Source organism: Malaya genurostris, chromosome 3, assembly GCF_030247185.1.
Source record: "Malaya genurostris strain Urasoe2022 chromosome 3, Malgen_1.1, whole genome shotgun sequence".
In the NCBI taxonomy this organism is placed as follows: Eukaryota; Metazoa; Arthropoda; class Insecta; order Diptera; family Culicidae; genus Malaya; species Malaya genurostris.
The window spans coordinates 123,683,150-123,706,660 of NC_080572.1; the positions used below are offsets into that span (position 1 = coordinate 123,683,150).

At 34.6% G+C, this 23,511-nt stretch overlaps 1 protein-coding gene across 3 annotated transcripts in view; it reads right to left on the bottom strand.

Annotated features, from left to right (window-relative positions):
• Positions 1-23,511, bottom strand: part of LOC131434885 (uncharacterized) — a 372,492-nt gene that overhangs the window by 42,619 nt on the left and 306,362 nt on the right. For all 3 annotated transcript variants that reach the window (XM_058602124.1, XM_058602123.1, XM_058602125.1), the window contains 3 exons: positions 14,303-14,429; positions 13,673-13,771; positions 13,152-13,289 (listed from right to left, as the gene is read on the bottom strand). In XM_058602124.1, the coding sequence (XP_058458107.1) occupies positions 13,152-13,289; positions 13,673-13,771; positions 14,303-14,429 (364 nt within the window). The remainder of the gene's footprint in view (positions 1-13,151; positions 13,290-13,672; positions 13,772-14,302; positions 14,430-23,511) is intronic.

Below are 23,511 nucleotides of genomic sequence, written 5' to 3' on the forward strand. Positions count from 1 at the left end.
AACTGTCATCCGATGAACACTCACACACAAAACTAGTTTAATAATTCAGAGAGGCATTGATTATATATGTCATAAATCAAATAGTAGGAATACACTTCAAACCGCAAAAATTATTGGTTTCTATATTATCGATCAGCATTAAGCTAAGTTTGGAGTTGTTTCATTTCACTGTATATTCATTCTGTGCGTAAAACATGTCTGTCACCTCATCGTTGTACGCGTACAGAAATCACTGTACGGGAATCACATGGCTGTCAGCGGTAGCGGTGTGGCCTTAGTCGGAAAAATCAGCAATTAATGGTTTGTTAACATTAGTTAAAAATAATGAGAAACCGACATTCATTTCTTTGTCACTACGAAATCAGAACAAGGATCCGGATAAAAATAAACAACAGTCTGTGAGACTGAAATCATTTAATTCATTTATAAATTATTCAAATTGATTAAAAGGCATTTCACAATCTTAGGAAAATGACCATTTTTGCAAAACGCAAAAGTAGTTTTCCTAGTTGTCATTGAGTGGAAATTCAGTGCGTTTGGAACATTAGACTATGCAAGCTGATGTTTTCCCTCGAAAATAAATCAAGCAGTAGCGGAGGAAACTGCTATTGCATTTTTCAACAATGGCTGTTCTTGAGATTGTAGGTAGAACCTCAAGCTATTTCGTTAGCTATCGGTACTTTTAAAACTGGAATCGAGTCGTACTCAAAATGAGATTTTTTGCAATCAACTAAGAAGATCTGACAATTTATATTAGGCTTGCAGATTTCGTATCCTTTTTATGTCTTTTTCCTTGGATTCTATGAACCGATAACAGCATGGGAAGCAACCTTCGATAGCTCAGTTGGTAGAGCGGTGGACTGTAGATGATAATAATAACAGCATGGGACTGTTGAACATCTATTCGATTTCAGCGAACCTACACATAAATTTGCGCAGAAAGTGTTACGTTCCACTATTTTATAACTTGACTACATTATATTCATTCAGACCTTTTATTGTCGGATGAATTAGAGAAAAAAAATAAATGTCTACACGTATATAACAGATATGAATGTCCCCACTCATCATCCTGTAATACCGAAACCGACGGATCTGAATAATATTCAACAGTGGTCGATGGGATTGATGTCTTAACTTAATTCGAGCAGGTGAAAGCCATCTTTGTGACATCAATGTGAGTTTCATTTCGGAGTCCCGGGACAACCGGACACTGGTATGGTCGAGATTTGTTTAGCTATCAGCGATATTATTACGATATTATATTTTTTAAGGGAATTATGCCTCTAAGATTGAAAATATTCACACTCGTCACTCATCATTCCAAAAATTGGATCCGGATGAAATTCGACAGCAGAGTATGAGACTACACGATCTTGTAGTTTGAATCTAATAGTGTGAATGTCGGTGGAGCCAATTTTTACATACATACATCTATTTATTAACATCGACGACCAAAGTCGAATGGTAGATGGCTTTGGTTCAACCTCAGATTTTCACGAATGATTACATAGCCTTTCTATACAAGAAGGGTAAAAATGACTGTGACGCAAATAGGTTCGAAATAAAAGTCATATGTTAATTCGCAAACGATCGACCTTAGTAAGTTTATTTTAGTTCCACGATAAACGTTAGTAAGTTTCACATAAACTTTAAACAACATTCGTTTGTATTATAAGACTGAGACAGCCGTTTTTCCTGATTTTCTTTAATTTGCAAATTTGAGATTCATTCGTTGCTCAGATAATATTGAAGAATAGCTGTACTGATTCATCGTATTTCCGGCACCGCTATTCTGTTAAGAGAAAATAATAAACTACATCGAAATTTCTGATCGTCTATGCAATTGAAATTCGTTTTTAATGATTGAGACTCATTTAGCTATTATTCTTGATGAAATGAATATTGAGTTGGCTTTAAAATTGTCCATTTCCGGTGAATGTGATTAGTTACCGACGATAGCAGATGAAACTTCATTTACTAAATAGAGACATTCATTGAATAGATGTATGGATATAGGGTAACGATATCCCCATTCATCTCAACTCCAGTAGTAATCTCATATACAACAACTATTAGTTAGAGTGAGATCTTCTGTCTCTGTTTGATAGATTGACTTTAAGGGTAAGATAGAATAAGGTGCATTCACTGCGAGTTTTTGCGTCGCTATAACTGCAGTATTGCAAGCTACTTTTACTATTTTTGCTTCTTAGAGCAGAAGTAAAGATATTTTGCTAGAGCATATCCAGATATCCAATCCTTACTAATATAATTCCATTCCAATGATACTCATGGAGATGCAGTGGTACCCGCGGTGTTCAGACACAACGAGTATAGAACTTACTTCGTTAATAGCACAGTTTTTGTTCGAGGCTGGCATCGTTATTGATTATTTGATAGAAACTTGCAAAATGGTGGGAACGTACGGTGAGATTGATAATCATTTTCATACTTACTCATGAAGTTCAATTACGGTCAGTTTACGTCAGCTGAGCTTAAGCTTACCATAGTAAACATGTTTTTGATAATATTGTTAGCCTGTTGAATGTCGTAGGTGACCAGCGATTTACATGGAATCCTTCAGCCCTGATCGAAAGTCATATACGAAGATAATGGCTTCAAGCGCATGCCTTTGTGGACACGGGGAAAAATTCATCCTTTTCTCTAAAATGGCTTTGCCGTACTGCAACAAGGTTTTTCGAATAAGTTGATCGTTAGTGGTTGAGTGCAGATCATGTACACGCTCTTTTGAAACATAATGCTCCCTATACACTGGTATGTTGTAAGCGATGTTTTTTTCTTATCAACATTGGGCTTATTGTTGATATCTTCAGCAAATTCAATTGATTTGCACCTCGTGTGGAATTGAATGTATGCAGCACTGTTCTATTTATTCAGCTGAAACAAACGCATCCGCTTTAGAACCAGGTGTATCTGCTTTAAGAAAGCTTTCAATTCCTTGTACCGAAGATCGTAAGTAAGCTCATTTGAAGTCAATAACTATTGTATTTTTTCGTGGAAGCTTTTGTTCGATTGGTTTACTCAATTCGAAATCGTCATATTGTTCATTTACAATGTATTGTTAATAAATTTTGTCACACCGGTTGTAAGTAGTTTATTATGAAGACTATCTCGGACGAAATATGAAAGCAAATTGAAAACACATAGTTTTAGAAAAATGTTTGAAAGATCATTTTATTTTAAATATTAAGGTGAAGTTTGTATATATCAACAGATTTGGAGTTTTATCGGAAGAAGTGCGGCTTTCTCGCTCAAATGGAAATAGGCACACGATTTGTTTATAAAATTGCCCGAGGCTTCGGCCGTTTTTGATGGCCTTTCTCGAGGAAAACTAAAAATATGCGTTTATCATAAGACATTGTATGGACGTTTATGGTATATGGATTTTCCTAAGGTACTTTGTGAACTCACTTTGGTCTAATCGTTATTATCAGTCTCGTTGATTTCCAACGGTGGGATGTCTGTTGTCTATTTACGGTAACATATTTAAAATAAACTATGAAACTATTACGTTCGGCACGACAGTAAAGACGTTGCACTTCGGTGCAAATAAAAAAAGTGTTCTGTAAGTAGCAGAAACTTTATGTCTGCCTAGCGGTTTATGTTGAGCTGATAGGTTACATAACAGTTCAACATAAACTGTTATGTACTGACGAGTCGAAGACGAAACATAATTGTTATTATGACAACAGTAACGGATTTATTTCCGTGTATGCATGCTTTAAATATTTCACTAGAATTTCTAACAGATTACAAAGATTTTTGCTGCAAATGCACAATGGTTCAAAGCAGATGCACTTGCTTCAACTGATTAAATTTTATAACGTTATATTAATTAATTTATATCTGTAGCGTTAACCAATTGAATTTTCCAAAGATATCGACAATATAAACTATGTAAAATATTAGAACATCAAGTACATTCAGTGAATGTGGATGGTCTAACATCAGGCGCTAGCGAGAAATATATTTGAGACGACATCATGACACAGTGCGGAGAAATTCTACCGTTGAAAAGGAGGTGTGGAAGAATTGTTTCCTCGGTTACTTGAATCACGTAGGGGAACATGGGGAATTTCGAACCACACTCTAATTCTGACTGTTAACTCTTCCAAACATTATAATTTTCGAAAGTTGGAGATATAAAAGTTATATTATAGGGTGTCCCAAAAAGGCTGAATGCGATTTGAAAATAACAATACAAGAAAATCAACCTTTTATTTCATTTTTCTGTTCTCCGTTGTATTCTACTGCCTTTGAATTGTTTGCCAAGAAGAGGACTTTTGATTTTACGCTGCTCATTGACTTCAACCCCGACAGTTTGCCAACGATTTTAGACACCCATTTCTAGTCTTTTTATTTCAAAAATTTCAACTGGAATCCACTGCTTTGTCATGTTTCCACAATAATGCTTGTATCAGGGCCCCAAAAGTAAAAATTTACAACTTTTAAAAATACATAAGCTCCTTTAGAACTTCAAAAATCACTTGTTTATCAGACTATACTTTGGCTTCGAAGTTCCTAACATTCTCCTGCATTTGTCAAGTATATGCTTAAAGAAACCTTTACCTTCTGTGATTTTCGTATAGAACTCAAGGATTCCATGTATATTGCTAGTCACCTACAGTAACTGCTCTTTTGAGTAACTAGACAGGAAGAAAACTATGTTCAAATATATTCAAACTACTTCTACACGGGTTCAAAGCGGCATTAGTACCTCGGACACAAGTTTAACAACAATTAAACACTATCAAAAACTAAACCATCACCGGCATCCAATGTACAATAAGGTACATCGGGGTCTCGTACAACGCGGATCTCTTATTGCCGGTAAACCGCGATGTTTGAGACCCAGAGCATATGGGATTTCGACTGATTGGGGCTGTGAGCGGTTATCTCGCTTCTGTCAACAGATAGAGCCATGCAGTCTTCGGCAATCTTGTTCTAGATACTAGGACCCACACAGTTATTTGACAGACAGTTAGTTGAGAATAGCTCCGCCAATGCTCTCATCAAAAAAGTTAGTGTGCAATTCTCAGCGGGGCAAGTGCGCTAGTTCTAAATACAACATAGCTCAAAGGTGTGATGATTTAGGAGCAGAGTGCTTTTTTGAACAGTGCTTAGAAGAGAGATATCTTCCATAGCAAACACACTATTCCCATCTGATGGAGCGATTCCGAAGTATAATTTTGACTAGTTGAACTTCTAGTCTCTCGGAAAGTTGTTGGAAGATTCCAGATACTAAAATTTTCGGCGATATTTCATGTTCAAATTGTTTTCTCTATTTTAAACATATGAATTTTTTTATGCTCTTTTCAAAGCGCCCCTGATGGAGTAGTTCTCAAATAATTGTCTGCCAAATGACTTTAAATTTTAAAAACAGAAGCGAGATAACCGTTCACAGCCCCAATCAGTCGAAATCCCATATGCTCTGGGTCCCGTATATCGCGGATTCACTTTTCACGCCCCTGGTGATCCGCGATATACGAGACCCCATTGTACGTCGGACACGACTAATAAAACAGTCAACACTTGGAAAACTACAAGGATAAAATGAAAATGGTAAGACCCCACAACGACGTTTCTATCAACAGCACTGATGACCAATCAATTAACGAAACGCAAAGTGAACCATTAAGCCCCAACCGAGAAACTAAATAAAAATAAATATGATTCCTAATGCATAAATTGTAATCGCTCATCCATCTCCATACAGCGGAACAATACTTGCTTGTCAGAAGGAATAAGTCACCCTATACCTATATTTACATGCAACATTAAAGAAACTGCAGGCTTCTGCAGTTGTGAAATGTAATAAACCCTATACTGATAACGGCTGGTACACTGCGTTGGAAATAACAGAAATGCATTTGCATTACTGAACATGTTGAATACAGATTGTAGTTTCCTATTTTACGCATGAATGAAGGTGTTGTTAATTAGCATGATGCAATCATACTGCGGTTTATGGAATGGTCTTGATGAAAGATCTCAATGTAGTAGGAGACTGAAATAATTTTCTAATTCATATTCTACGATTTACTGTAGTTGGATCTGGACAAAACAACAACAAAAAATTTAGATTGGCACATGGGAGTGGATCAAGTCCTATATTAGGAAGAAGCACCATTAAGGACAACAAATTTACACACGAATAGAGAACGGTATCACCATGGCCATTATTGTACTTGTTAGCAACTAATCCTTTGAACCATGCTGCCTTGCACTGGTTTACCTTGTTCTAGTACCAATAAGTAAAACAAGTATTTAGCATATTGTTCACAAACAACAAACAGTATCATTAATTGAAGGAATCGATCAACTACAGTTTATTTGCTGGGAACGACGGGAGAAAGGAAACACTAGTGCATAATGTGATAGTGAGGATGCTATTTTCCCATGCTGGTCTCGAACATCTTTAAACGTGTATACTGTATAACATGCCAAGAGAATGGAAAACGCAGAGCTCGACCCTTTCTTCGGCAACAATGTTACGAATGTACAAGTCTTGTTTACTGCTTGCACGATGAAGTTTAATCACGTCATTACTCCCCAGCGACCTCGTATCTCAGGTACTTGGATTATAGGATCAAGTAAACATTAGATATGAAAAAAACCGTGGAGATTTGTAGCTAACATCTCATAATGTTGGTGTATAATTTTCTAAAAACTAGAAATAAACAGTTTAGTAATGTATTAAAAACTCTGTTCATTGAAGCTTCCATTATTCAATTTAATGTCGTTTTTCATTGATTCCACTCGCTCGGGGCCAGTGTTTTGCCCTGAGAGTCGATCAATGAAACGGTTTTGTAAAGTTTGGTTTGCACACTTCCTACTCGGAAAAGAAAACGGATGCAAAATAATAGCCCGCGAAAGTGCATTTTTCGTGCGATGCAAATCAATGAAACACAGTGCATCTGTTTGAATTTCTCGACTGCACGAAAAGTGCCCGAATCGAGCAAAAACATTCCACGATTGTTTTCAATGAAAAACGACATAAGAATTCTCAGTTCAAGTTTTTATCGCTATTTTTTTCCTTTCTAATATAGAAGGCTGTGCCATCACAGTGAAAACCGACTATTAAGGTCTGAGGACAGAGGGTCACGTGTTGCGTTTTAAATCGACCACGTGGCTCGCTCAATTCCCTTTGCGCATCGTATTTCTCTTGTACTCTCTCGTACATGAGCAAACTGTACCGAGTTGCCAGCATACATGTTATTATTTTGGTGAGAAATTTTATCACATAAATCTATCGTATGGGTTGAACATTATATAGATTCCAATGAACAATGAAAATATATTGCGAAACAAAAAATGTGTTTATATGCAATGAAACGTCTGTGTGTTTGGCAGCCTTGTCGAGCCAATTTTATTTCTCTCTCCTTTTTCAGAATCCTATCAGGAAACCAAAGCGAAAAAAATGGCGGATGCATTGAAACTGACTTTGTTCCACAGGAAAATACAAGACTTTATTTTTATCGCGATAACATATATGTTTTTATGTACTAATCGCGTCTAAACTAAATTATCTAGACTTTGTCACGGTAGATTTATGATACAAGCCTTCAAAGCCGAGATATTCGATGAACAAGTAGAGGTATGCATTTCCGAGCGTTCCAATTTTCAGCAGTTCTTCAGTCAGAAAAAAATACATCACGGCCGCTAAACTCAATGAATCATTCTGAAAATTTCACAGAATATTCTCAACTAAATTTCGAAGACATTGTCAGGTGGGTTTTTCTATATTCTGCACCGTTTCCAAGAAAATATAATTTGAAACGGGAAAATAGCAAAAAACCGATCACTTTACGGTACTGTCCTCAGCCCTTAAACCGAATAGCATGTACCATTCGACTAATTTTTTCAAGATTTTTGTGTTTTTGAGTACGCTTATATGTGTGCAGTGGCATACCGGGAACATTTGAAACCCGGGGCAAAATAAGATTTGCCGCCTTCATCGTTGGTTTAGTGATAAAAAAAAAAGCTGAACTCCATTCTCCGGAAAGATGACTTGAACGAGCAAAAAAAAATGTCCCAAGGATTCGTTTACCGCCGTCATAGAAACGTTGAGCTCGGGGCGAATGCCCCGACGTTTCGATTTTAACACAGTTCGTTTTTAGCAACATAATCGTTCCAACATAACATATGTATCAGAAAGATGGCAGTATTTTAAAATTAAAAACAATTCCATATTTATATTGATTTATACTGCTTGCAGCAATAATTGCTGGAAGAACACAGCTTCTAATATCCATATACCTGCCATTCGAAGAAGTTGGCGAGATATGCAAATTTGAGTGTGAAAAAAAATTTTTTATTTATTTTTCTCGGAGATGGTTTAACTGATCTCTACACACTCATATGAACAGTCCTATGCTCCCATATAAGGTTTCTGAATCACATTTGGATCCGCCTTCTTGTTTCGTAACTACAGGATGATATATGTAATGAAATAAAATAATGTCATCCATCTAATATTCAAATGAAAGATCTTTAGGTCCCATAAAAACTGTTTGTTTTTTTTATCAGATCCGATATCCGGTTCAGAAGATACAGGATGATTAGTATAAAAATTTCACATAAGTTTATGAGGTTTATGCTTATGACAGACATGTGATATTGGATTCACAGTACACCGTGAAATCACATGTCTGTCACCCTAAATCACGGTGGTATCACGTGAGCATCATGATACAACGGTGATTTCCGTACTACGATCATTTATCGTTTTACTGTGCACATCACTGTTTACTGCTACTAGCGCCATTAACGAGCGATGGCAGCCAGCAGCATAAAACTTATACACTTCATCAACCTTTTAGCTTATTTTCAAAAAACCCATCAAACCAAGAAATGTTCATAAATTTGGATTTTTAATACAAATAAGGAAAACAATATATTCAAATTTGTACATAAAATCAGCACTATTGAGTTATTGTTTTCTATTCAATAACAAGTTAATTTGTTAATGAAATGGATTTAGAACACATAATGATTCATATTTTGAATGAATTTTGTGTGGTAATAATTAACGATAAATATCCAATACATCAATAAACCAATTGTGTAGTCACAACTTTAAACTCCTCAAAATCATAATAAAATCATTATGAGATTATATTCCAGCCTAGTAGACCATTTTTCATAAGCGTTATGAAGTAAAACGAAGCATCAAAGCTATGTCAAATCTATTTCGGCATGATTTCAAATTCAAGTTTAAAAATCAGCTTTATGATAAACATAATCCTTTTTATGAAAATTTCGTAATGAATAAACTGCATTTTTTTTTGAATATGTGTGTGTCGTTTTTATTGGTTACATAATAAGAATATCTTAGATTTATTTACTATTTTGAGGTTCAATGTTAAAAGTTTATGCTTATTGTGTATATGCTGGTAAAAAAGAATTATTACTGAACAACTTGAAATTTTTGCGTATTTTGCAAAAGTCGGCATGATTTACAAACAAAATTTGGTGATTAATCACCTTTTCGGTACAAATCAGCTTCGTTGCATGAAAAATAGTGCTAGTGTTCCGAAAATTAATTCTATAAGCCTTTCATACTTCCTCCATTTTCTATTTTTATTGGATTTTACGGTAGAACATCATATATATATATATATATATATATATATATATATATATATATATATATATATATATATATATATATATATATATATATATATATATATATATATATATATATATATATATATATATATATATATATATATATATATATATATATATATATATATATATATATATATATATATATATATATATATATATATATATATATATATATATATATATATATATATATATATATATATATATATATATATATATATATATATATATATATATATATATATATATATATATATAGATAGATATATTGAATTCATAAAGGAAAGAATGATCGTGGTAGAACATCAAATTTTCCCTAATGCTAATTACATTTGAATAATGAAGGTAAAAATCATGTATCCCAGAACAAAAATGTCATAAATGTACCTTTCAACCTTAAAATTTGATATGAGTGAAATGGTCATCCGAAGAACACTTACACACAAAATTAGTTTTAATTCAGAGAGGCATTGATTATATCTGTCATAAATCAGTTATTAGGACTACACTTCAAACCGCATAAATTAATGGTTTCTATATTATCGACCATCGGAGCTGGAAAATTAAGCAAAGTTTTGAGTTGTTTCTTTCCACTGTATATTCTTTCTGTGCGCAAAACATGTCTGTCACCTCATCGTTGTTCGCGTTCAGCGTTGTATAGGAACCATTGTACGGAAATCACATGTCTGTCAGTGGTATTATCGGGTTCACAGATTTTGAGAGTCGATGACCAAATAAACTTATTTCAGTTTTACCGGTATTCGGTTTTCGATCCCGGAAGGTGCTCACACATTTTTTGGGAACGCACAACAAATTTCGAACCTAATGAAATGGTTTTCAATCCATTAGGCGAATTTAACTGTCTTCGGCTACACCGATTTCCGAATTCCGTGTCCGAAAGTATCGGAAATAGAGGAGCTAAAAGAAGGCCAAAACGAACTTAATAAACAAAAATTGAAATTGTAATGGTGATCCCATACAAAATTGGCGAATTTTATCCGATTTCGACTTTCAATTTTGAAATTACAGAGTGATGAGTTTTTAAAATTCAAATCGTCATTTTTTTTTTGTTTAAAGATATGTTTATTAAATCACACTACAAAAGTTTTTCGATGCCAAGGGCATTTCTTATAGGTATCTAGGAAATAATTCTGGGAATCTCGCATCCAGCTGGTGTTCTTTCATGACTGGTAGATGGGATCACGAGGAATTGTCCAGGTGATGTTGGTACCTCGACAAACTGTCATAGAAGTTGACGATACCAAAAAATGTTCAAAGTTGGACTCAAAACCATGGACATACGAATTATTTTTAGTTATGCTGGTCTCTGAACACCGTTTCTGAAAGTACCATAAATAATGATAAAAACTTTGAAGACGAACTCACTTCTAAATCTCATGAAATGCTTAATCCATTGTTACGGGATTAGATTAAAAGGAATAATTTTATGGTTTTATACAATTTCTACCCTTTTTACATTTTTTTTAGAAATATCAAAATAGGTATAGCATTCGCTCAAACTTTGGATAACTTTTCCGAGGCCCGGAGGTCCGAGTGTCACATACTAATCGATTCAGCTCGAAGAACTGAGCAAATGTCTGTGTGTGCCAAATTAGAAGGAGTGTTTCTCAGAATTGGCTGAACCGATTGTGACTAAACAGATTGTAAAGAAAAGGTCTTCCAAGAAGTATTTACGCTATTGTGTTTGTTTTTAGATTTTATGATTACTGTTCGAGCTATTCAAACTTTTATGTTAAAAATTCAGTTTTTTGACAATGACTGTCACATTCGGTCTCGTAAACCAAACATAATTCGGCACTTAAGTTCTACACGGTAACAGCTGTCAAATAAGCCATATATTGTTAAAATCCGTTTATTTTTAACGGACATATCAATATTTTTGTGTAAGGGACTTTACCTTACTATTTCAGCACTCAGTGGTCGCAATTACACCAAAACGCATTTTTTGTATACGAACCAGAAGTTGATTTTGGAGCCTAAAAAAGAATCTTTGATTGGAATTGTTCCCTTCTCTTAATATAGAGTAAAAATTTCTGAAGTGGCCCCCCCATTTTTCACGAGGGTGCCGATTTTTCAATAAGTGTTTTTGTTTTGTAGTAGTGGTATCTACAAGCATTTTCGTAAAATATTTCGTCAAAATTCGAAATTTTTATACTAGTTTTAGTTATAGAATATTTAAACACCTTTTTGTTGTATTGCTTCCTGAAACTTATGTTCTTTTTCGAATTATACGAAACTTTGAAAATAGATAAACCTCTATTTCTGTCATAGAATCTAAAAAAAAATTTGAATAGAAATAAATTAATGATTAATTTTACTAAACTTTTTATTTGATTTTTCCAAAAAAAAACGATATTAAAGTACCTTCTTCACACGATTTTTGTTACTTACTATATGAACTGAGCGAATTTCCGAGTGTGTATGCCTGTGTGAGTTGAATGTTGTTAGCAAAGCGGTGGAGATCTCAGAAATGACTGGACGGATTGTGATCAAACTAGTTGCAAATTGAAAGTCTTAACGGCGACCTAAACTCTATGAATGTTTTTGAGATCGGATGTTTACTTTTCGAGTTGTACGATGGTTTATGTGAAAATTTTCAGTTTTTTGACAATACCTGTCACAATTGTCCTTGAAATCCATGTGAAATCTAAGTCTCAAAACATATTTTGTTTGTTCTGAGACTTAGATTTCACATGGTAATAACTATCCAACAACCCGTAGACTGTTCAAATCCGTCCATTTTTAGCAAAAATAGGGATATTTTTGTGTAAGCGGCTTTTCTTCCTATTCCAGCAGTAGGAGTTTTTTGCTTGAGAGCAAAGTATAACAAGATTTTCAATACTGTTGTATGCATTTGTTTCTAAGCCCCAAATAAACTTGTTCGGGTCTAGAAAAACTTTCGACTGTATGCACGGAGTTGGAAATTAAACTCCGTTAGGCTGCATGAATCAGAACAAATTGACTCAAATGGCACGTTCCCCTTTATATTTGGAGATTTGTGCCTTAGATTGCGATTGACTTCAATTTCGAAGTTTTACGGAAACTTCATTCGAGGCCTCGAAACCAGAATATAGCAAAATAGACGATACAATCAATGAAACTTTTTCAATTCACCAAAAAAAATGCGTTCAAAACTCACCTACATATAAGAATATTGAAATTATTCAGTGTCACTAACAAAACTTATACCCAAATCAGAGTTGGTAAAACTTGTGCCCGTACAAATGATTTTACAAAATCATATTTGAACTAACTTCACCATCTCACGTTGATGTCAGCCGGTGATGATTTAAGATCAAAACAACGAAAAGTACCATTTCCTACAAATACACTTTTATGTCTCTTGTGTTAGTGGTTAATTTCTATTTTGAATATTTGAGTTCATCAAAATCTCGATACTAATCCTATTTTCATTTGGGAATGCGTGATAATTTCGCATTTCGAATGATTTGTGTCACCGATAATTCAATTACCTGCAATCTGCTTCTGAATAGGCGTGGGCTATGCCTGGATCATAGTAGGGATCGAATCCGGAATCAGCCGAGCGTTGTGAATTCCGCACAGAACGTCGGATACTGGTTCCTGCCGGTTGCGACCGCATCGAGCTCCGCCTGGAAAAATAAATAGAGAACGATAAAACAATAGTCAGCCATCGTCCGGAGTGTTATTGCTTTATCTTAGCTCTGGTTGAAGATGGAAAAACGGGACCTTTCTTTATCGAGTGTTACCTTTGTTATTTCCACGAGATCAAGGCTCTACTGTTCGGATGCAAGTTTACTTTCCAGGGCACATTCATTCATGCGCATGAAATTATATTTGGCTCGCAAGTAAACATTGAACCAAAAAAGGAGCAAAAGGATATCTAATATGCGGTGAAACCCAACGAAAGAGTAATCTAAGGTAAAGCATCGTTCCAATTTTAAAGAAAACTAAGTGGAATCCAAGGTAGAGTGATCTTGTGTAAATTCTCATTTCCTAATACTTTATATCTCACCCTTGTCGGATTGTACCCCGTCCAGTGCGGCTTCGCTTTGAGTTGGTTCGCTTGGGCTCTCGAGTACACACGTAGCAGCAAACCCGCCAGTAGAGGAACCTGTGCAGAAAACGTAAGAATGTAAGAAGAAATACCTACTAAGATATCAAGAAACATTAGGATCAGAAGAGAAATAACAGGATTTCGCAAAAAAAAAAAGATTTCAGAACGGATACGGCATAAAAATTATCATAAGCGCTATATCTGGGAAGCTTTCGAAGGTGGGAGTGAGAACTCAGCCTGGTGGTTCTTGGTGGTTCAGATGTCGCCGGTATATGCAAATGTTTTGATGGGATGATGGTAAATCTATAAAAACGAATCCCATTTTACGTTCAGATGTGATACTACAATCAGTTGAAATATATAGTCATTGAAATATATTTACATGTGGTTTGCTCAAATGTTTAACCGGGCAACTAAACGCAATCATCGACGAATGTAACTCACGCATAAACCCAGAAATGTGTTTTATTGTTAGGTAAACTGTAGCATTGAGTTTAAGATAATATAGATTGTCGAATAAGTAAATCAGAATACACGCTAGGCAATCTATACCATCAAACGCAACATAAAAACTGAGTCCCTGATTACCTAAATGAGCTAGCCATTATGTCGCCGATGTTGGATAGACACAGCAGCATCAACGGAATTCCCAAGATAGCGTAAAAGATTGTTGATATCTTACCCATGTGCGTCTTTGGTGCAATATGTCCGTAGCCTATAAAGCAGAGAGTATGAAAAACGTTATAATTTTTTTCAAAGCGAAACACTGTGAATGGAACGATGAAAACTCATTTCATCGGATATGCTACTTCGCCCTCAAACGAATTCCATTCTGCAGACGATTGCGACGCTAAACGGTTATGTCAATCGCTATAAAACAAAGTCAAATTTCATCTCCATTAAAATCCATTTACATTTCCTTTTTTCCATCTCATATGAAGGCCATTTATTGGTATGCGTTGGATAATATTTTCATTTTTCCGAAATTGCCACCTGGTTGGAATTTTGGGATGATTGTCGAGGGTAACGCCAAGTAATTTTCGCAGATAACAATCACAATTATATTCACATTATAATTACCATAAAAGGTACCAATTAGATTCCTGATATTTTCAACTATTAAGAAAGACAATTAAATAGTCACCATGCCAAATGGTTTAGAACGCACTTCAAGCCTCACATCCCGATCAATATATCGTATCTAAACTATTTCTCTTTTTGATACTTGTTAGAAAATTTTGATATATTATTTATTTATTCATTTATTTATATATTTATTTATATATTTATTTATTTGTTTATTTATTTATTTATTTGTATATTTATTTATATATTTATTTATTTATTTATTTGTTTATTTATTTATTTTGAAGCAGGGAAAAGCCCGATGGAGATGCGATTGGACAATCTCTTCAGCAGGCATAAAACCTCCTCATCATTTTTATCAATAGATTACAATGATCCAACAAATACATTTGGACTTAACACTAACTAATGTTAGCCTTAGAGACGATTCTTGAAATTAAGTGTTGAATCCAACAGAACTCTTAAGTCCTTAACAGCCGATTCTCGTTTGAGAATAGTCTGGAAAATGATGTAGTCGAATACATCTAATTTTCGTTTTCGTGAGAAAGAAATTACGGAACATTTTGAAGCGTTCAAGACCATTCTATTGAGGTCGCACCAACTGGAGAAGATTTCTAACTGTTTCTGCAGGAATCTTCCATCTTCCAGGTCTTCAATAGGATGGTACAATTTAAAATCATCGGCGAATGATAGTTTTTTACATTGCAGTGCAAGGTTCAAATCATTCAGATACATAAAAAATCAAAAGAGTCCAAGGTGACTACCTTGAGGTACCCCCGAGTTAGTAAGAAAGGGTGCGGCTGTGCAGTCACCGATTGTAACTATCATAGTACGGTTAATCAAATAAGACTGTAGCCAGTTCAAAAAAAGACCACTAAATCAAAATCTTCTTAGTTTAGCAATAGCTATTTGGTAATTTAATTTAGTCGGAGAAGTCGGTATCTTTAACTGCTAACCAGACCAGACTTATATCAGCAGTTGCTATGAAAAAAGTTTTTTGTTATTAACTTCCGAGACATGCGAAACTCATTACAATAGAACTATTATTCTATTATTAATTTGTTGATGTGGGACACATCTTCATTTTCTATATAGGGGTGCAAATCAGAAACTAAAGGAAAAATACACGTAGAAATGTGGTCAGGTTTTAAACACTTACAGCTCAGTCTATTTTGTATCAATTATTAATATTATTTCATCATATGATTGGAAATAGTTCGATTTGAATGTATCAAGCCACGTATTTTCAATTATATATAATGGAAATTTTGATTAGTAGCGAGCAGTGTCCTTTTTTGTCTGCTAAAAATCTCCGGCATACCGGACTTCCCTGCCATAGACGACGGTTTTGTAGGAGTAAGCGATATATCAATTGGAAAGCATCGCTCTGTTTGGTCAATCGATGCAAAAGCGAAGCTGTTGGAAGTACGCGAATTTATAAATATAAGCGAAATTATAGCTAACGTTTCAGTCTACGTGTAGCACAGCGTTGCCAGGTCATTTTTCCAAAAATCTGTATTCGGCGCAAAAATCTATCGGTATCAGAATCTCGTCAACATAAGTTCACAGAAATGTCACCAAAGATCATTTTGGTGAGCAAAAAAAAAGGTCTCGTAGCAACCTTTTCTCCTGTCTATCCATGCTATCAACAAAAATCGGTATTTATCTGTACGATCCGTAAATTATCGGTATTTTGGGAGAACATATCTGTATTGTGGTATAGAGGTCAAATATCTGTATAAATCGGTATGCCTGGCAACGTTGGTGTAGCATGCTAGAGGTAGGTTGTTGCTAGACAGCAAGACAAAAAGTGCTATAAAACTATTTTTGAAGAATTAATTGGTATACTCTGATCTTGTGTCATTCAAGCTCGGATGAAATTCCGTGTTGTGTCGTTCTTGCCTGAGAAATTGACAACAGGGTAAATTTTGAGTGCCTAAGATTAATTTCTAGTTTTTATACGAAGAACTCTTTTAATAATGAGAAAAAGTTTATCGCTTCAACGCTATAAAAATAACTGCGTGCATACAAAACTTGAACACAAGCTTGGTGAAGAGAAGCTTAAATATCGGTATCCGAATCGTAAGTGTGTAAAAAGATATAATTGCATACATTTGGGATATTGGTGTATTTTCGTCGGCTATAAAACAAATACAAATCAAGACAAACAATATTCGGTGTTGGTTCCTAATCTAAGCAAGCCATCGTGCAATTGCGGGTTCAAAAGTGTGACGATTGATTGAACTGTTTGATTGTAGATCATTAGAAAAATTGGTTGCCTTGTTCCACATCAATGGCTCGAACAACCCTATGGGGATGAACCTTGTAGTTTTTAACACCGGGGCGAGCACACAGCGTTACTACACCAGAAGTCTGCTAGCTGAAGTCATCAGTGTACACGCAAAGAACCATCTCGGATCTAAATGCAGATCCTGTTGATCGAGACAATTCAAAGCACTTTTCAGTGCCAGAGATCATCATTAAGAATTAATTGAATGTTCTCTATTTCGTACTAAAAGCATCAGATGGAAGTAGACAAAGTTTGCACCGTCACTAATATATTCAATTACGACTCACGCAATGCGAAAATTTTATTATTAACAAATTCTGAATAAATACACTTTCCACTAACAGTTTACGTCATTTTTACATATCGGTTTAGAAATTTATATATGGATATATCGTAACACATGCGAAAAACATCTAAACAATTTGCAAGCAGTTTCAACAAGACTGTCCCTTTTAGCTTTTTAATGGATTGTTTTGCTTTGACACTTCTCATAAGTTTTTAGCTAATAAACTTGTTAATAAAACCAATTTCATTTTTGTTTTCATGGTCCTGTCCTTCAGTAATGATGGTGATAGATAAATAGAAACAAATTCTCTGATTTTAGTAACAAAATTTGTTGTCAATGAGAATCTCGTACTGGATTGAAATATTGCTGGTTTGTGTCCAGAATATTCGCCAACTAAACGCATTCTCTAAAAATAAGAGTTTTTTTCAGCAAAGTAAATTCTCAATTTTAACTAATTTTATAGTTATTTTGGAAATTTTGTTGTTAAAATCAACAAATTCAAAAACAGTAATACGAATTAGGCGCAGAGCTAATTTCGGTCGTTCCGTGAGAGTACATTCTTAACTTCTCCGAAGGTTCTTACCAATTTGAAGCGCAAAGCTGCGAAAAAACAGGTTGCTGTCGAGCCGAAGCAAGCCAAAACATTGGCAAAACATCTGTCTGCTCATGAAGGAAAATCTCAGGCAAAGGAAAAGCGTGGAAAAGCGGCGGAAAATCTTCAGAAATACCGACAGTCGACATTTCTCTCTGAATAGAAAGGTAATCGAACAAAACGGCTGCTACTTTACTAAACAAATAATCCATAAAAAAAATCCACGAAGAGTCTCTCTGTAACGATAGAGTAACCAATTTTAACTGAATAATAGCGAAATGAGTGATTGAACCATATTTTTTCGAGGTCAAACGAGCCACTTACTGTCAACTGCGACATTTATGAAGTCATGATAACCGATTTGTTATGCTAATTATGCACGGATAAAAATCCATTGCCGGAACCATGATTAACAAGCGTAATGTCGTACTCAGACTTTGCTTATTGTGCGTAGAAAGCGAATGCATAACTTCTGATTCCAACAAAATGGTGTACTATGCCATGCTGCACTCTCCACGGTGTATTCTTGGTCTCTTGGATGATATAAAAAAGGCGTGTGGGTAATGTCAGAGACATAACTGGATGTCGTGAATACGAAAAAACTGGTACACTTCCGAGTATCAGTTAGTTGATCGATTGTGTAAATTGCGCAAGTTTTTTCTTTTCTCAATACTAGAATTTGAAACGATGCCTATATTGTATTTTATTTCTCCTGAAAAATACAGATTCAAATGTGGCGAATGGAAAGAATTTCTTAAAAAAATAACGCTAAAAATCCACATTTGTTTAAAACGTGTTTGGAGTGAGAGGGATTCAAAATCCGGTTTTGATTGGAAGCTGACGTGATATGTTTATGCTAAATTTTTCTATCATGTCTGGCATATTTTTTAAATATAGTTATTGATTATAACGGTTTGTTTACTTATCTTGAACATGCTTCTGATGTTATTTGTTTTTCAAGAAACAAAAAAAAATCATCGATTGGTTGGGAACTCCTAGCACACTCGCCTTATTCACCAGACCAGGTGCCTATTTATTATCATCTCTTTTTTTCATTGATGCGACAAGCACTGCATAATTTTGAATAATTGATTTTATCATTTTAAAATTCTTTATGAAATGTATTATAATAATAATTATAATAATAATAATAATAATAATAATAATAATAATAATAATTATTATTATTATTATTATTATTATTATTATTATTATTATTAATTATTATTAAATTACTTTTGCATTACTTTGAAGTTTTCAAAAAATATAAACTATAAATTTGTTGTACTTTGCCTATATGAGCAACTTAAAAAGAAATTGTTTCAAGTTTAGAATATACAGTTTTGAAATAGTAACTATTTAATGTAACTAATCTGTACTCTAGTATAGGCATCGTTTCAAATTCTAGTATTGAGAAAAGAAAAAACTTGCGCAATTTACACAATCGATCAACTAACTGATACTCGGAAGTGTACCAGTTTTTTCGTATTCACGACATCCAGTTATGTCTCTGACATTACCCACACGCCTTTTTTATATCATCCAAGAGACCAAGAATACACCGTGGAGAGTGCAGCATGGCATAGTACACCATTTTGTTGGAATCAGAAGTTATGCATTCGCTTTCTACGCACAATAAGCAAAGTCTGAGTACGACATTACGCTTGTTAATCATGGTTCCGGCAATGGATTTTTATCCGTGCATAATTAGCATAATAAATCGGTTATCATGACTTCATAAATGTCGCAGTTGACAGTAAGTGGCTCGTTTGACCTCGAAAAAATATGGTTCAATCACTCATTTCGCTATTATTCAGTTAAAATTGGTTACTCTATCGTTACAGAGAGACTCTTCGTGGATTTTTTTTATGGATTATTTGTTTAGTAAAGTAGCAGCCGTTTTGTTCGATTACCTTTCTATTCAGAGAGAAATGTCGACTGTCGGTATTTCTGAAGATTTTCCGCCGCTTTTCCACGCTTTTCCTTAGCCTGAGATTTTCCTTCATGAGCAGACAGATGTTTTGCCAATGTTTTGGCTTGCTTCGGCTCGACAGCAACCTGTTTTTTCGCAGCTTTGCGCTTCAAATTGGTAAGAACCTTCGGAGAAGTTAAGAATGTACTCTCACGGAACGACCGAAATTAGCTCTGCGCCTAATTCGTATTACTGTTTTTGAATTTGTTGATTTTAACAACAAAATTTCCAAAATAACTATAAAATTAGTTTAAATTGAGAATTTACTTTGCTGAAAAAAACTCTTATTTTTAGAGAATGCGTTTAGTTGGCGAATATTCTGGACACAAACCAGCAATATTTCAATCCAGTACGAGATTCTCATTGACAACAAATTTTGTTACTAAAATCAGAGAATTTGTTTCTATTTATCTATCACCATCATTACTGAAGGACAGGACCATGAAAACAAAAATGAAATTGGTTTTATTAACAAGTTTATTAGCTAAAAACTTATGAGAAGTGTCAAAGCAAAACAATCCATTAAAAAGCTAAAAGGGACAGTCTTGTTGAAACTGCTTGCAAATTGTTTAGATGTTTTTCGCATGTGTTACGATATATCCATATATAAATTTCTAAACCGATATGTAAAAATGACGTAAACTGTTAGTGGAAAGTGTATTTATTCAGAATTTGTGCGCATTTAAAGCGATTGTGCGTAATAATGTTTTTACGGGGAACAGTGAAGTGAGTTTCGAATATTGCACTCTATTGTATATGTCAAATGATGTTTTTTTGTATCTTCCAACCTTCTGGGCTACGCTGTCCGATGTACTACTTGTATTCGGTTTTTGTTTCCGAGTGCTCAAAGTTTTCAGTGAGATAGTCAATTTCGCGAAGTCGAATGAAGAAAACAGCAATTGAGAAGAAAAGTTTTCAAAAAGAAGTTTATGTTTCGCTTATGTCTTTTTCTCCAATACAACATCGTTTTGATACCTGCCAATATAGAAAGATAATCGTGAATTTTTTTCGGTAGTAGTGTGCCATCTAGTGGCCAGTAGTCATTACGGTGTTAACGTTTTTTCGGTGACAGGGCGCCATATAGCTGCAAATGGCAGAAACCAATTCAACCATTTATGTTGGTTGCAAACAACGTTTTATTTCTCTAATTCAACTAAAAAATTAGTTGAATGGATATGAAGCGTGCCTTAGCTAAGAAATGACAGCACGTTTATTTGGTGAATTCAACTAAAAAAAATAGCCATTTCAACAAATATTTTATTATTATTGAGGGAATCAGAAATAAAAAATCTAAATTAGCAAAAGTAAGATATTTTTAGTTGTCTCAAAAAATAACTAACTAAAATCAGAAAATCAACTAATTTTTTCGCCAAAATGCTGATTTCGGTCTTTCCGTGCTGCTTTGGCTGGTGGCCACGATTGAACTTCTTCTTTGGAATCACGTCACGTAACGGTCCAATCTCATCGAGCATTGGATACGTTACTGCAGTCAATTTGATTTGTATTTTATTCACTAAGCAATGTTTAATGGCATTAATTTGCGCGTTTAAGTGCATTTAAGAACGATATATTTGGAGTCACCATGTCTGACAGTGAAGAATGTTTTCATTTATATGACGAATGTATGGAAGCTGTCAAGTTGTCCACATGTTGCATATTCCCAGAGATGCCAGGTAAAACTATTACTGCAGACGAAAAATCCACTGCAGCTTAACTAATGGCGTTTTCGTTTTTAATTTGCACTACACCGGTGCAGTGCTACACTGAGGCATGAATAAACGAACAAAAATGACGAAAACATAAACAATAACCATTGACTACAATAAACGATTTCATTGCACAGAGCTACACCAAACTTTTGATGAGTGCTACACCAGTGGTATCGGTGCAGAAAAAGTGTAGCACTGGTGTAGTGCAATTGGTAAAAACGAACGGTTTAGGTGCAGCTTTCGCTACACCGGTGTAGTGCAATTTAAAAACGAAAACGACATAAGAAACCTGCTATTTTACAGACAAATTTGCAGACCTGGCATCTGTGCATCGCACGATTTGTCGAAAACGATATTCAATGCATCCACCCTTTCGATTTATTTTCTTCAATTAATAACACTATAAAAAATGTCAGAAAAAACTTTTGTGTTGATATTCACACGATTAAAAGTTGTTTTGATCTCAGAAAAAAGTATACGCGTCTGCTTGCTTTGGTATTTGGCACAAAAATAACGGGCTGCTATTACACTCATATGACATCTGTGGGAATGACGCTATCTGCTGTCTGTCAAAAGGTCTGATGGGGTGCCGGCAACCGAACACTCCCCTTTATATATGATATATATTGGTAGTTTGCTAATGCACTGATGATTCGAAACGTAAAAAAAAATATGAATAAAAACTCAAGGGTTAAAAGTTTTCAAATTTGTAATTCGTTCGTTGTTAGCCAAAAGAATCGACCTGCTATTAAATTTTATTTGGTTCACAAGCGTGTTGTTATTTGTGCTTTAAAGGTAGATTTTGGAGCTTTAAAAACTTCACAAGAATTGTTGTTTGGAACAGTCCGATTCTATCGACATAGTCAAAGTTGTAATTAATCCACCCAGAAGTGAGGTAAAAAAGTTATTTTGCATACATGGTTAGATAGAGAATTCATAAGCACGATGTCTGTGTATATGAGATGAAAATGCCCACTTGATTATTTAGATGAAACCGTTTTTTCAAGCTCAGATTCAAATGAATGGTCCTATGATACTATAAGAAGCAATTGCATTTCATATGTATTTAACTTTCGCTTCTATAATCACAGTTTGATAAGCTGAATTTTTTTTTTTGTAAAATAATCTTTGATTCAAATTGCAGGTTTTCATCAGATACTACAGTCGAGGTGATATAAGTTGATGGTCAAAAATTCTTACTTCGGCATTATAAGTATTCGTTTAATTTTATTCGGATCCGGTTTCTGGTTTCAGACTTACAGAATGATAAGTGTTCACAAATTTTAAACCGGTAACGATGCAAAAAAGAGGTGAAATTTTCAATGCTAGTCTTGAATATGTTATAATTTATAGGTCTTGTCCGGTGTTGAAAACGCTGAAAGACGTAATCAATGACTTCAAAGTTGCACGGAAAGACCGAAATCAAATCAGAAAAACGTTAACACCGTAACGACTACTAGCCACTAGATGGCACACGACTACCGAAAAAAAAATTTAGTCACGATTATCTTTTCTATATTGGCAGGTATAAATACGATGTTGTATTGGAGAAAAAGACATAAGCGAAACATAAACTTCTTTTTGAAAATTTGTCTTCTCAATTGCTGTTTTGTTCATTCGACTTCGCGAAATTGACTATCTCACTGAAAACTTTGAGCACTCGGAAACAAAAACCGAATACAAGTAGTACATCGAACAGCGTAGCCGAGAAGGTTGGAAGATACAAAAAACATCATTTGACATATATAATTAGAGTGCAATATTCGAAACTCACTTCACTGTTCCCCGTAAAAACATTATTACGCACAATCGCTTTACATGCGCACAAATTCTGAATAAATGCACTTTCCACTAACAGTTTA